The 15228-nt window shown below is 59.2% G+C and overlaps 1 protein-coding gene across 1 annotated transcript; it reads right to left on the bottom strand.

The window, feature by feature from the left end:
- Positions 1-13265: 13265 nt before the first annotated feature.
- Positions 13266-14957, bottom strand: LOC132344002 (uncharacterized). The gene is made up of 2 exons (XM_059882156.1): positions 14389-14957; positions 13266-13566 (listed from the first exon to the last, which is right to left on the bottom strand). The coding sequence occupies exons 1-2, from the start codon at positions 14933-14935 to the stop codon at positions 13439-13441; spliced, it is 675 nt and encodes a 224-aa protein (XP_059738139.1). The 5' UTR covers positions 14936-14957; the 3' UTR covers positions 13266-13438.
- Between the last annotated feature and the right edge of the window lie 271 nt (positions 14958-15228).

The raw sequence follows: 15228 nt of genomic DNA, 5'->3' as shown, positions 1-15228 counted from the left end.
TGGCTTCTGTGGATGCCTGTTCAAGGGGTCTGTCCTTCCCTCTGCCCTGTGGGGGGTGTCCTGAGTCCTCAAGGGGTTCGGGGCGGGGAGGAGGCTGGGTTTCACTTCCTGGGCACAAAGTCGCCTCTGAATAGACGTGGCCCCAAGGTCCCCCCCTCACGCCTCCCCAGGCTCCGTGACTCCAGGAACACCCCCAGAGCTTCAGGTCAGAAGGGAGGTGGGCCGGGGGGATGGGTGTCCACGCGTTGGCCTCCTAGGGCCACCCCGCAGACCAGCATAAGCTGACAGCCTCCCGGGGCAAAGTGCACACGAGGCCCTGACCCCACTGAGGCTCCAGGAGGCTCCTTCCCACCTCCCCCAGCTCCCAGGGCCCCGAGCATCCCCGGCCAGTGACCACATCCCTCCTGCCTCTGCCCAGTTGTCATGGGACGCCCGCCTCGTTGCATCTCTGTCTCAGATCCTCCTCCCCTTCCTCTCAGGAGGACGCCAGTGGCTGGATTTAGGGTCCACCCTAAACCCAGGACCATCTTACCTCCAGGCCCTGAATCACATTTGTCACGTCCACAAAGTCACGTCCACGGGGACCAGAGGCCAGGATGCGGACAGTCCTTCTTTGGGATGACATTCAACCAACTGCACAGCGATCCCACATTCGGGGAAAGGAGAGCTTTGGAGTGGCTGAAGTCCTAGTTCAAGTTTATTTCAAGATTTTAGTAATAGTGATCGCAAACCTGCACGATTCACTGTGTGAGGAGTGGGGCTTGCACGCCCACCAGGCAGCCCTGTGGCACTGTGGGGGTCCTGATATCCATCTCCGCTCCCGGTGGGTTCCCTGGAAACCGGCCTCCAGCCTCAGGGACCTTCCCAGAGTCAGCTCATCACATAGAGTCAGCATCAACTCCCAGAAGTGGGGCTGCTGGGTCGCATGCACCCTCCTTTCAGTTTGTTGAGGGATTTCCGCACTGTTTCCACAGAGGCTGCACCAGTTTACTTTCCGTGTTTCCACGTTAAGGTGGCTCAGATGGTGAAGAGTCTTCCCGCAATGTAGGAGACCCAGGTTCGATTCCTGGGTCGGGAAGACCCCCTGGAGGAGGAAATGGCAACCCACTTCAGTATTCTTGCCTGGAAAATTCCATGGACAGAGGGGCCTGGAGGGCTACAGTCCATAAGTCGCAAAGAGTTGGACGAGTGAGCAACTAACATTTTAACAAACTTCCCCAAATCAAGTTCTAAATGGAGTCTCTTTGGCCTTAAATTATCTTTGGGATTTTCCAGAGTGTGGGAAATCTCAGGAGATTTGTTGTCTCCCCTTATAGAGAGGATGTTGAACTAATCAGGCTGATTTGATCTGTTAAACGACAAGGAGAACATTGTCCAGTAGAAACAATGATTAATAACCTTCTTTAGGTTATATTGGCGTGGAGTGAAAAGGTGAAAAAAAGTGTTGGTCACTCAGTCGTGGCCGACTCTGTGCGACCCCATGGACTGTAGCCTGCCAGGCTCCTCTGTCCCTGGGATTCTCCAGGATACTGGACTATCCTGGAGTGGTCCTCACCACCTTGACGTCATTTGACAAGGGGAAGGAATAAGAGGTGTCAGAATGAGGAAAGAGGTAAAGACCACTGCTGTTTCAGGGTGATGTGGTCCCACACCTGCGCACTCCTGGAACACTGTTACAAACAAGAGGATCCCAGAAGGCCAGCTGCAGAGTGGATTGTAGCAATCCTCAGACTGCCCACTGGAAGACGGCCAGTTAGGAGAAAAGGGGGTAACCACAGCAACAGCGGTAAGAGAGATCGGATGCCCAGGAAGAAACCTCACATGAAACTCCCAAAGAAAACTTTAAGTGATGTGTGTGCTCAGCCCTCAGCTGTGTCCGACTCTTTTGCAACCCCACGGGCTGTAGCCCACCAGGCTCCTCTCTCCATGGGATTTTCCAGGCAGGAAAACTGGAGTGGGTTGTTATTTCCTTCTCTAGGGGATCTTGCTGACCCAGTGATGGAACCTGGGTCTCCTGCATTGCAGGCAGGTTATTTACCATCTGAGTCACTGTTCCTAATATTCCGAAGGAACATATAGAATTCCTAAAAGTTTGTTAATGTCCTTATTGTCCATATAATCAGTCGTGTTTCCAATTATTATTTTAAAATAGTAAGTATGTCACAGAAATAACCGAATTTACTCGCCAGTCACATCGTTTTCTTTTCTAGATTCTTGGCTGTTTCTACAGCTTTTGTTGCTCAAGTTACTATTTCACTCTTGTTTTGTTTTGTTTTTTTTCTGAAAATGTTTCTAATCAGCAACGGGAAACAGTGCTTCATCCGCAAGGCTCTTCACAGAAAGAACTCTGGCAAGTACTGCAGAATATAGGCTTCTGGTAACTTTACAGGTTATACCATTGAACTTAGAAAGAATTGCTAAAACTCTTAAGGGGAAACTGATTCATGAAACTTCCAAGTGAGCGAAACAACAATGTATTACCTGGAACTTCCCTGGTGGTGCAGCGGCTGAGACTCCGTGCTCCCACAGGGCGGGGGGGCAGTGTCCGATCCCTGGTCAGGGAGCTAGATTGTCCACGTCGTAGCTAGGAGTACACGCGCTGCAACTAAAGCCTGGTGCAGCCCCGTAAATAAATACTTTTAAAAAAGAATTAGTTGAATGAGCTGATGAGGATGATTATAATTTTTATAACTTTTTTTTTTGACATGTTGTTGGGTCTTTGACGTTTAGTCCTCCAGATCTGCAGAATCTCTTTTCTCTCTCTTTTTTTTCATCTGTAACTTACAGCAATTTGGTAAAGCATGCTTTTGTATAAAAAGAAACGAAACATTTCCCTGTCTCCCTGCCTGCATGCTCAGTCTCTCAGTTGTGTCTGAGTCTTTGCTGCCCCATGGGGGCCGTAGATCACCAGGCTCCAATGTCCACGGGGTTCTCCAGCAATAATACTGGGGCGGGTTGTCATTTCCTCCTCCAGGGATCTTCCCAACCCAGGGATGGATCCTGCATTGGCAGGCAGATTCTCTACCACCGAGCCACCAGGAGAACCCCTCCTGGCCTGATCCCTCCAGAATTCAGAAACTCTTACTGAATATTCTTATGTTCATGGCAATATAGAGATTTATATAAATTAAACAAAAAATTGTTCTACTTATAATAGGACACAACTGGGTGAGTCCTTGGCTTGGCTTCCTAACCTGGACAGGTTTTGATTTTTCTGGCTGCACCGCACGACATGAAGGAGCTTAAGTTCCCCAACCGGGGCTGGAGCCTGTACCACCCACAGTGGAAGCGAGGAGTCTCAATCCCTGGACCTCCAGGGAAGTCCCTGGAGAGGCTTTTAACTGTCTGATCTGAGATTTCTCATCACTGCCTTCACAGACCCAGTAAAGCTCCTTGATGCTGCTAAAGCTCATGTCGAGTTGAGGTTGTGCAAAGAACCACTGTTCTTCTGCACTTGTGTCAATAATTGGGCCAAGTTCAATGAGACGAGACTTATTTTGCAAACAAATTAGTCTCACTGTGATTATCCTTGGTGAAGATGGGTTCTGGTTTTACTGAAAACTGTGTTTCAGTAGAAAACAATTGTATGCCTGTCTGCGAGGTTTCGTCATCTCCCTGCAAACTGGACCGACCCCCAAATCCCAAATGTTTCCCCAAATGTCTGCCCATGGCTCTCCAAACCAGTGTTCGCAGCTTCCCTTCCACGTTTCTGGCTTGCAGTCGCTGAGAACCTGACCGCCCCTCTCCACACGCGGGAGCTGACGCGTGGTAAGCCTCCCACCTGCTCTGGGCGGGCCTCTCAGGGCGCGAGGACCCCGTGATGCTGTCGGAGACAGTGCGATGCAGCAGAAGAACCTGCCAGGGGGCTGCGTCCACCCCGCCTCGAGCGGGGCTCCGAGCCACCACCGCTCGCAGACCTGGAAACCGGGTTTGTGGTCTGCTCCAGTGGCGGAGCTTTGCCCCTGTTTCCACAGAACTCTCGTCACTCCCTGAGCCCTGACGCCGGACAGAGGCGCCGCTTCTCAGGAGCCCGGCTGCCTCCCTGTCTCCCGAGAGGGACGCCCCGTCAGGACTCAGTCTGGCTGTCAGGCACGGATGCAGGATTCAAAGCCTCTTCCCCTCAGGCCCCCAAACCTCTGTGCCTCTGCACCCTCCAGAAGACCAGGTGCCCATAGAGCAGAAGCTGGAGACTCCCTTTACTGGGGGAAACATCAAGAAAAACTGTTCTTGAACTTTGTTGGAAGGGGCCTGACCACTGCAAACTCTACAATTACAGTGAAAATCTATAAACTCTGCAGCCAGAGGTATTAGCCAAGGGGGCAGCCTCGGACAGTTCACTAGCCAAACAGGAAAGAGTGTATGTTACTTCATCACGTACCTGTGTCAGCAGCTCAGAAAAAATAGAACTCCAGTTACTTGGCTTGGAAAAGTCAAACCTGAATCGTACCATAATTTAAACAATTAGCATAATTAATTATTCGGTTGATTGAGTACAATAATTGGTTAATCTGGGGCCTATGGAGCATGGCCTTGGTATTACCCTGCCAGGTTTCTTGGGTTTGTAAATTTATGTTTTTCATCAAGTTTAAGAAATTTGGCCTTTGTGTCTTCACATTTTTTCCGCCCCAGTGTCTTTCTGCTCGATCTCTGAGGCTCCAATAAGCTGTATGTTAAGCCACTTGATACTGTTTTGCTCTGTTCATTTATGAAAGTCATTTTCTCTTTATTTTTAGGTTGAGTGATTTCTTTTGCTCCAGTGGCGTGTGTTTTTGGGGAGCTGGGTACACAAGGCTGTGGGCTGGGCTGGACTCGGGGCACCGCGTCTCGGTGGTGACGAAGCCCATCCCGTGGGGGGTCGCGGCCTGTTTCAGCTGCCATCTGGGGCCAAGACTCCGGCTGAAGCACTAGGGTGCAAGCCCTGCCCATCCGTCCTGGCCTTGAAGGGGCGCTGACCGAGACCTGGGGGTCTGCTGCCTGTGACACCTTCAGGCACAGCCCCTCACTGGGCCCCAGCCCACCAGATGTCCAGCTCTCCGTCAGGGACAAAGGCCCAGCCACCTGCAGGCCGTCGCCTCAGAAGGGCCGCACCAGCTTGGGTACCGATGACCAGAAGCCCACTGGGTGCCAGAGGCTTTCCCCAACTTCAGACAGAGAAGCGGCCCCACCAGGAATTGCCCAGCTCCACTCACAGGCTCCCCCCACCCCAGGAGCAGCAGGGTGAGCCCAGCTGGCTGGGACAGAGCTCTCCCCGAGAGTCAGGGGCGTCACAGGCTGAGGTGACCCCACCCCCGGGGGACCCTGACTGTCACCAGCAGGGTGACCCCACCCCTGGGGGACACTGTTGACAGGTGGCCAAGGGCCTGTGCAGGCCCAGCCCTGGAGGCGCCTCCCTGGCTCCCTGTCTCTCCCTGTCTCTCCCCTCCCTGTCTCTCCCTGTCTCTCCCCTCCCCGCCTCCCTCTCCTCTCTAAGGTTCACCTAATTTAGTAAGCACACCAGCCTGGGTTACATAAGGCCCTTTTGCAGCCTGAGTGGACACGTTAAAAAATAAGACTTGTCAGGTGTTGTTACGCTCCATGAGTTGTCTAGTCTTGGCCTCTCCAGGAAAGACAGGACCCCCGGCTGCTGGCTTCCCCCCACCTCCCTCTGTCCTCGGACTCTGAGGAAGGGGAGGCGGTGGGAGCACTGGCCACAGACGAAACCTCCTGATGAAACCACAGTGAGTTGGGACATCGGGGGAGCGGGGGGCGGGGTGTGGGCACAAGACCCGGGCCAGAAAGGTCAGGGAGCCGGCGGGGTCCTGCAAGGCCCCGGATGCAGGTGAGGCCGCTGCTCGCAGACGGGTCTCAGGGGTGGGGGGACTGGCAGAGCCCACGTGTGCAGGAAGACGGGGCCCTCACCCCGGCCCCTGCTGCCCCACCCCAGTGTGAGCGGCACCCTGTGGTCCAGAGGCACTGAGGCTCTGTGGGTGGAGCCCAGCCTGACCCTGCGGCAGGGAAGGCCCCCGCACCCCAGGGCCGCGCTGGTCCTGTGCAGATGGCCCTCAGGTGGAAGGGTCCCCTGAGGTCAGCTGGCCTCCCCAAGCGCCGCCCGGGCCCTGAGCAAGGCTGGGCCGCCTCAAGAAGGAAACTATTGGCCTTTGTAAATGACTGGAATGTTCCTGAGCTCCACTTAAGACAGGCCTCTGGCCACGACTCTGTCCTCACGGTCCCTAGGGTCCCATGGCCAGGCGATTCTCCCATGGGACCTGCTGCAGGTCGATGCGTCAGGCTCTGCCCGACGGGGAGCCTGGGCCCTTCCCTCCGCTGGGCGCCCGTGCCGGCAGCTCTGGCTGCTGGCACCCCATGGAGGTGCGCCTGCCCTGCCCGCCCTGCCGTGGGGAAGAGATGTGAACACCCAGCCTGTCTGCAGATGTCAGGACCTGTGACCTCAGGTGGAAGCTCCTCAAATGCCTTCATTCCTCAGGCCTCCAAGGGTACCAGGCACGTTCCTCATCGGGCGTAGGCTCAGGGAGGAGCGGCTGTCACAGCCACGGCCGGCCCCGGGGTCTGAGGGCCCAGGCGGGGTTCCTGACCCCTGGGTCCTGATCCCGCAGGATGGAGCATTCCCCTCCCTGGGGGAGCATTCCGCAGTGGGGCCGGGCTCACGCCAAGGGTGGCTGGTGAGCTGGGGGCAGCTGGAGGCCCAGCGCGGGGGGCTTAGGGCTGCACTGGTGGCTCTGGGAGACTTGGATCTCCGTGGTGGGTCCCACGTGGTGGGAGCGCGTAACCCCGGTGACGCCACGGGCACCGGATGCCCTGGGAACTCCAGACGGCTCTGCACGTGCCAGGACTTCACGAGGGCAGGAGCCGACTTTCTACGGATTTCAGGGGTCGCTGTGTTTGAGCCGCTGGGCCGTGCGGATGCCCAGCTCTGGCGGACACCGTCCTGGCTGCCTGCCAGCATCCTCAGGCAGCCCCGGGACCGACGCCCCACAGCCCCTGGGGCACAGTCTCCACGGCACTGCCTTCGGGCACAGTGCCATCCTTCATCTCGCTGGCTCGCAACCTAATAAAAAGCTGTGCATGAATATTTTATTCTGCATATGGAATTCATTTTATTTCTGCAGGAAGGAGAAATTCGGAAAAAGTAAGTCCATTACCGGTGGGTGTCAGTCCTGCGAAGTCTGTGAGGGGGCGTTGCTTTTGGACACCCCCTCAGACAGAAAACCAGCCCCTGCAAACCGGACGTCAGCTGCACGGGGGACCCGGAGCTGCACGGGATCAGGCCCCATTCCCAGACTCAGGGGAGCTTGGCAGGGCCAGGAGGCCTGGGGGTGGCCACTGGGAGGAGGAAGGGTCGGAGGTCACGCAGGTTCTTCTCTGAGCCTCTCCCCCAGCCATGGGACGGGGTGTCACCTGCTCCAGGAGGGAGCCTTCCCGGCCCCCCTCTTCAGAAAGACCCCCGGGGGCCGAGCCTGCCGAGCAGGGCTGGGTGAGGGGTCCTGGCTCAGGGAGGCCACAAGTGGGCACTGGCTGAGCGGGGAGGGTGGGCGTCATGGGCCAGGATGCCGTGGGGGCAGGGCTGGAAGGGCCAGTCCTTGGCCTCTGAACACGGCCTCACCCAAGTGCCCGTGGGCAGGGCAGTGCCACGCGGGACCATGTGGCCGTGAGCGAGGGTCCTGGCTGTGAGCGAGGGTCCCGGCTGTGAGTGAGGGTCCCGGCCGTGAGCCCCGTGCTGCCTGGCAGGCCCCGGGGCCGCCGTGGGGGGCAGTGCTGCAGGACCCCCGCCTCTCCACCCAGGCCAGGGCCAGCAGGTCAAACGCACCTTCTCAGGAGGCTGTAGTAACAGGTTCTGAAGAAGAAGCCGCCACGTTGCCCGCTGGCCAGTGAGCCTCTGCAGAGCGCCCGTGGCCTCTGTAACTCGTCCACGGGCACTTCGGGCTCAAAGGGCACAGTTCCTGCCAAGCTGGGGAGGAACAGGGAGGAGCGGGGGCCCGGCGCTGGGTCACGGGGTCGGTTTGGTCGACTGGAGGGGCCGGGACTGAGCTCCTGGCTAGACCCTGGCTTCCTCTTCCTCTCCTTCCGCGGAGGTCGAGGCTCGCTTTGCCGTCTCTGCAACTGCTCACGGCGGCCAGGCCAAGGCGGTGAGGAACCAGCGGCCGGTGCCTTGCGGGGCGCCACAGGGACCCCGAGACCAGGGAGGCCAGCGGGCCTGGGGGCCACACGGACGGGAGGTTCTGTCTGTGCGTGTGCCCATGCTCACACGTTACACACACACCTCGCTTCACACTCACACACCATGCTCACAGCTTACACACTCAACCGTACACACTCATGCCTCACACACTCGTGTCACACCCACACCTTACACACCCACACCTTACACACACACCACGGTTCACACACACACCACGTTCACACTTTACACACTAAATCATACACACATACCTTACACACTCACGCCCCCCACACACCATACTTCATACACCATGCTCACATCTTACACACTCATGCACCACATTCACACCTTACACACTCATGCACCTCACTTCACATTCACACGCCACACTCACAGCTTACACACTCAATCTTACACACAGCTTATACACTCACACTGCACTCACACATAATACACCCATATACCAAGCACACACCTCGCACACTCACGCCTTACACACTCACACTACACCCACACCTCACACACCCAAACCCCACACACTCACACCTTACACACACACCACAGTCACACCGTACACACCCAAACCTTACACAGTCAACCTTACATGCTCACACCTCACACACTCACACGTCACACACACCACACATTCATGCACCATACTCATGCCTTACACATTCACACGCCATGCTTCACACTCACATAACATGCTCACACGTTACACACACTTTACACACTCATGCCTTACACACTCAAGCCTTGCACACTCATACCTTACATACCACACTCACACCATACACACCCATACCTTACACACTCACACTTCACATTCACATTACACACTCATGCCTCACACACACCACACTCACTCCCAAATCTTACACACTCACACACCTTGTTTCACACTCACACACCATGCTCACACCTTACACAGGCATGCCCTACACATACCACACTCACGCCTTGCACCTCGTGCCTTGCACACTCACGCCTTGCACTCACACACCACACTCCACATTCACACATTACACAGTCACACCTTACACATTCACACACCACACTCACACCTTACACACTCACACCACACTCACACCTTACACACCCATATCTTACACACTCACACACCACATGTCATGCTGTACACATCCATACCTTTCACACACACACCACACTTCTCACACCATGCTCACACCTTACACACACAATACACCCACACCTTACACGCCATACCTTATACACGCACACATCACACCCATGCCCTACACACTCACACACCATACAGTTCACACTCACACACCACACTCACACTTTGCACACTCATACACCACACATCATACACATACCACACTCACACCCTACACAGTCATACACCACACACCACACTCACATACCGCACTCACAGCTTACACACCACACACAGAGCCTCACTGTCTAAATTCCTCCAAAGGTACTTAAGCCCCCCAGTGTTGTGGTGGGAATGGGAGGGGCACAGGCGTGGCCCGGGGCAGAGGGTACGGGGTCTGAGCGCAGCAGGAGCTCCCCGAGGCTGAGGGCGGGTTGGGGTGGCCGGCGCCAGCGACGGTCAAAGGAAACAGGACGGTGCCCAGCACGGCGGCTTCAGACCCCCGACCTGTGCATCATGTGGGGGCTGCAGCCACGTGTGCATGTGGCCGGAGCTGAGGCGCCAGCTGGTGCCCCTCGCGGTGATGGGTGGTCTGTACCAGCTCCTGCAGAGGCAGCCGCTGACTCATGACTTTCAGGCAGAGCCCTGCAGTAAAGAACCCCGAGAAGTTGGCATCAGCCAAAGTTGCCCCACGTCCTGGGTTCACAGGTTCAGAGCCTCTCCCCGCGTCCCAAGCAGTCTGGGCACAATTCAGCCTCAACTGTATAGAACAACCTCCCTCTTCCCACATCTGCTCCACGTGGGGCTGGAGACAGGGCTCCCCAGACACCTCCTCCCCACCCGACTGCGAGCAGCGCAGACCAGGATCCGGGTGGACCTGGGGTGGACTAGGCAGAGCAGACCAGGATCCAGGTGGACCTGGGGTGGATGAGGCAGTGTAGACCAGGATCCGGGTGGACCTGGGTGGATGAGGCAGAGCAGACCAGGATCCGGGTGGACCTGGGTGGATGAGGCAGTGTAGACCAGGATCCGGGTGGACCTGGGTGGATGAGGCAGTGTAGACCAGGATCCGGGTGGACCTGGGTGGATGAGGCAGTGTAGACCAGGATCCGGGTGGACCTGGGTGGATGAGGCAGTGTAGACCAGGATCCGGGTGGACCTGGGTGGATGAGGCAGAGCAGACCAGGATCCGCGTGGAGCTGGGGTGGATGAGGCAGTGTAGACCAGGATCCGGGTGGACCTGGGTGGATGAGGCAGTGTAGACCAGGATCCGGGTGGACCTGGGTGGATGAGGCAGAGCAACCAGGATCTGGGTGGACCTGGGGTGGATGAGGCAGAGCAGACCAGGATCCGCGTGGAGCTGGGGTGGATGAGGCAGTGTAGACCAGGATCCGGGTGGACCTGGGTGGATGAGGCAGTGTAGACCAGGATCCGCGTGGAGCTGGGGTGGATGAGGCAGTGTAGACCAGGATCCGGGTGGACCTGGGTGGATGAGGCAGTGTAGACCAGGATCCGGGTGGACCTGGGTGGATGAGGCAGAGCAGACCAGGATCCGGGTGGACTGGGTGGATGAGGCAGTGTAGACCAGGATCCGGGTGGACTGGGTGGATGGGGCAGTGGCAGGATGAGGGACAAGCACTGCTGTGGTTCGGGGCGCCTCTGGCACATCGATCAGATGATGTGAATCCAAGTCTCAGCAGCTGTGGTCCCCAGGGGCCCAGCCTTCCAAAACCGAAATCCGAAAAGGCTTCGTGACAATCAAAAGTCACTTTAAATCAGCCTTTGCCCGCTTCAGGGTTCCTCTGTGGAAGGCTTCCCACACCTCGGGGAGCCAGGCTCGGTCTCCAAGCAGCTGGTCCTCCCCGTGGCGCGGAGAGGAGAAGATGAAGCTGGTTCCACAGACGTCCCCTGGGAAGGTCTCTTCCCTCGTCTTGTCGCTGTCGTCCTGCCGTCGACATCTAAGGCCTCAGCACTTCAGTGAGGAGCTGAAAACGAGGCGGCTGGGGGCGCGGGGGCAGGGGCTCTCTGAGCAGCCCTGGAGCAGCCCCAGGTCAGGTCCTCCTGGCTGCCTGCCGCCGGGAGCCGGTTCCCTCCACCTGAGAGGCCCAGGTGCTCTGACGGGCTAAAGGGCTAAACGCCGTGGGAGCCTCACTGTCGTCTCTTGGGATCAGACTGTCCCCCACCCTCGCCCAGTCGGGCCCAGGTTCTCTTCAACAGCTCGATCGTCTCCAGATCATCCAGTCCTTCTTGCAGCATTCTGAAAAGCTGTTGCAGGACTGGGTTTGGTGGTGTAGGCCTTTCTTCCTGATGGTGCCAGTCACCCCTGTCAGGAGCAACTCCAGGGGGTTTCGGGAGGCCCTCACTCCTGTTGGACGCTGTGACTATTTAAGATTTCTGGAAATAGCGGTCCATTGCTGGTCTCTGGCCAAGGGCGTGTGGGCTCGGCCGGCTCCCTGTGCCCGGCAGGGAGCTGGGGGGGACGGAAGGGGCATCGGGGCCTCAGAGAACCAGCAGGAAGAGCCCCGAGCTGTGACCGCTGAGGAGCAGGCCCCGGGCGTCCTGTGAGCCTGGGGTCCCCCGCCAAGGACCCTGGGCCGGGGAGCCCTGCTGGGAGGGCAGGCGGGGGAAGCAGAACTGCCCATCCCCAGCACCACCTGGACCCCCATGCCCGTAGGTGAGCGTACCCCTGTCCTGAGCTGCCCCGCAGGCTGCAGAGGGCGCCAGGCTGACTGCCTCCTTCCCGCAAACGTCCGTGTGTCCCCTGGGGGGTGAGTGTGGCCGTGAGCTGATTCTGGACCTGCCTCCCGTCACCTGCCCTGCTGGTGCTGTCAGGCCAGGGGAGTCGTCCAGGGGACCCCAGGGAGGGCAGGCAGCTGGGGACTCTCAGGGACCAGCCCAACCTCCTGAGGAAGCCACTCCAGCCCTGGCCGACCCTGCTCAGCACAAGTGCCCACAGACCCCAAGGCCTGTGAGACCCCTCCCCCGGGCCCTGGAGGTTGGATCCAGGTGCTGGAGTGCACTCGGGGCTGCAGGAGTGTCTGAGTAACGGCGTGTGGTTAAAGTGAGCCCCCCACAGACAGCTGGTCCCAGGAATGCTTGGTGCGTCCAGCCCGCGGTGTGAGAACCTGGCCCCTTCCTGTGCCGGACGCCTCGTAAAGGTTACTGTGTAGCTGGTAACAAACCCAACCGGCCAGCCAGCTTCTGAAGAGTTCTAACCCAGAAAGCTATAAATATATAATCTACCAAAGCTTTATTACTGAGTTTTATTAGATTTTTGAAGACAGATTTCACCATTAGTGGCAGAAACCATGGAGCAAGAGAAGAGTCAACCCCTGTTCCTTCTATAGAAAGTACCTGCCATTCAGTTTAAAATAGCTGTGAACACGCCCTGCAGTGACCCCAGCCCTCGGGCCACGTTTCCTCCGTTCCAAGCAGCCTGTGAAGGGTTCCTAGCCCCTGGAGGCCACGGCGCAGGGCGACTCAGAGAAGGTCCCCGTGGCTGAGACCGCGGCGGGGGTGGCGGTGGGGGAGGGTCTCTCATCGGGAGCCTCCCTGCTGTGGAGGGCAGAAGTGGGGGCACGCCTCATCAAAGGAAGGGATTTCTTCCCAGTTCAGAATCCACCCTCATGGAAGCGGGCTGGCCGTCTGTGTGGCTCTCGAGGGTCTGCAGGGGAGCTGTGTGGCTCTCGTGAGGGATGCCTGGGCCAGTCTGGGGCCGGAAGCCCGTCCTGTTGACTGGAGGACCACTCCCTGGGCGCGGGGCCCCTGGCCTGGCTGGGCTGGGTTTGGCCGCAGCTCTGGGTGGAGGTGGGGGGTGGGCCCCCAGGAAGCCGGGGTTGTGCTAGCGGCCGGCTCGTGCCCAGGCTCCCGAGGCCCGGCTGGGACTCCCGGGCAGGTGATCTCCTGGGTCCCGTGGGCGCCCAGGCTCCCGAGGCCCGGCTGGGACTCCCGGGCAGGTGATCTCCTGGGTCCCGTGGGCGCCCAGGCTCCCGAGGCCCGGCTGGGACTCCCGGGCGGGTGACCTCCTGGGTCCCGTGGGCGCCCAGGCTCCCGAGGCCCGGCTGGGACCCCCGGGCGGGTGACCTCCTGGGTCCCGTGGGCGCCCAGGCTGTCCAGGGGGCCCTTCACTGCTTCTGGGGTGATGACACGGGTCGGACTGCTCAGCGAAGCTGGTCTGCCGGCGAGGCTGCTGGAGTCTGGTGAGGGAGGCTCTCGGGAACCTTCTTCGTCCACTGGGCAGTGACGGGGGTTGAGCTTGCAGAGCAGAGAGTGGACAGCACAGGCCCCTCTGGAACAGTCCAGGTGGAGACAGTGCTGCAGGCCGGCTGGCTCCTCTGGATCCCGGGATCGCCCCCCGCCCACTGGGTCCCTCACTCAGTTCTGGGGCCCAGGCCTGCTCTTCCCCTGACTTTGGGGAAAGCGCAGCTCCTGTGGTGGGGCCTGGTGACCCCAGAGGATCTGGACAGGGTGCTAGTGTTTAGGTGTGGAGGGCCAAGTCCCCTGGGGTCTCAGCCGCCCCCGCCCTCCTCCTCAGACTTGGAGCTGGGACACTTTTACAGCCTGCCCCTCTGATGCTCCAAAGGTCACGCATGGAGCTGGAAGGGCTCAGTTCCAGGAGACGCATCTGGGCAGGGGAAACCCACACCAGCTTCACGTCCCGAGGAGCCGGCCGGGCCGGCCCTGCAGAGGCTGGACAGGTCTTCAGCTTTGGGAGGAGCCGACAGGCAGAAAACGGGCTTCTCACGGGTCCACAGGGAGCTCCAAGGCTCTGTTCAGAGTCGGCTGCATCTCTGGACACAGTACTGGGGAGGGTCCCGCCAGCCCCAGGGGCGCCAGGAGGAACAGGGTGGAACAGGGTGGGGAGCTCGGAGGGGAGAGCCAGGGGCGCACTGGGGGCTGCCCAAGGCCTCTCAGGGGCTGGGCACACAGGGCTGGAGACAGCCGGGTGGGGGTGCGGGTGCCCAGGCAGGTGGGGGTGCGTCCCGGGCAGGGCTCAGGTCCTTGGGATCCCTGTGCCCTGCCGACTGCCGCCAGGCTCCGCCCCCTTAACTACCGCACCCCTGGGCTCACAGGACCCCCGTCCTCACCCACGAAGCTCACGCATCCTTACCAGGGGCGTCGTGTAGCCCAGCTCTTGGAACCAGCGGCCTGAAAAACCCAAGACCCTCGTCAGGGCCTAAAACCAGAGGACTCGGGCCGTGTGGCCGCGTCTCCCTTCGCCCCGGGCGGTCACTGGGCACAGAGAGCCCCCGGTGGCCTTGGGCTCTGGGACCCTCCCCCGGGCGCTCGGCCCCCACGGTGCCCGTGGCCTGAGCCGACGGGAAGGACTCTGCCTGGGGTCCCTGGGGCCTGTTGATCCACAGTCCCCGCTCCCTCCAGGTCCCCCCGCAGCCCAGCGCCAGCTCTCGAGGACCACAGAGGGGGAGGGTCTCCCCTGGGGGCCTCACCTGGCTCTGGGCGAGGGGCTGCCTGAGCCCCAGCCCTTGGCGCTCCTGCCTGTCCAAGTCAGGGCTGAGCCGTGGCGGCTTCGAGCGGAAGAGCCGCAGCGTCATTACCGGGTCGGTGCGTCCCTTGGGGAACAAGGCCGAGAGGTGGGCCCGGCCTGGCAGGGCCGCCTGCTTCCCCCCCCGGGCGGCATGCCCGCTGCCCATGGCCATCGCATCTACCTCTCTTTCCCTCAGAATCCAGGCACCCTTAAGGTAACCTCTGCAGTGAAATACCTGGGCTTCTCAAGGAGAGATTCTGGGGACTCCCAGCTGAAAGGGTCGGAGCGTTCCTGGTCCTCCTGTCTCAGCCTCAGTGTGATGCGCTGATTACAGGCAACCCTTGAAAGGAAGATGAGACAGGAAGCTCTCTGTGATGTCCCTCATGGTGAGGAAGGGCCCAGTCAGCGCCTTGGTCGGAGGGAAGCGGCCTCCCCACCTTCCCCACCCCTTCAACAGGCCGCCCT

This window comes from Bos taurus, chromosome 26 (genome assembly GCF_002263795.3).
Source record: "Bos taurus isolate L1 Dominette 01449 registration number 42190680 breed Hereford chromosome 26, ARS-UCD2.0, whole genome shotgun sequence".
Classification (NCBI taxonomy): Eukaryota; Metazoa; Chordata; class Mammalia; order Artiodactyla; family Bovidae; genus Bos; species Bos taurus.
The sequence above is the reverse complement of the archived record's forward strand: the minus strand, read 5'-3'. Positions and strand labels throughout refer to the sequence as shown.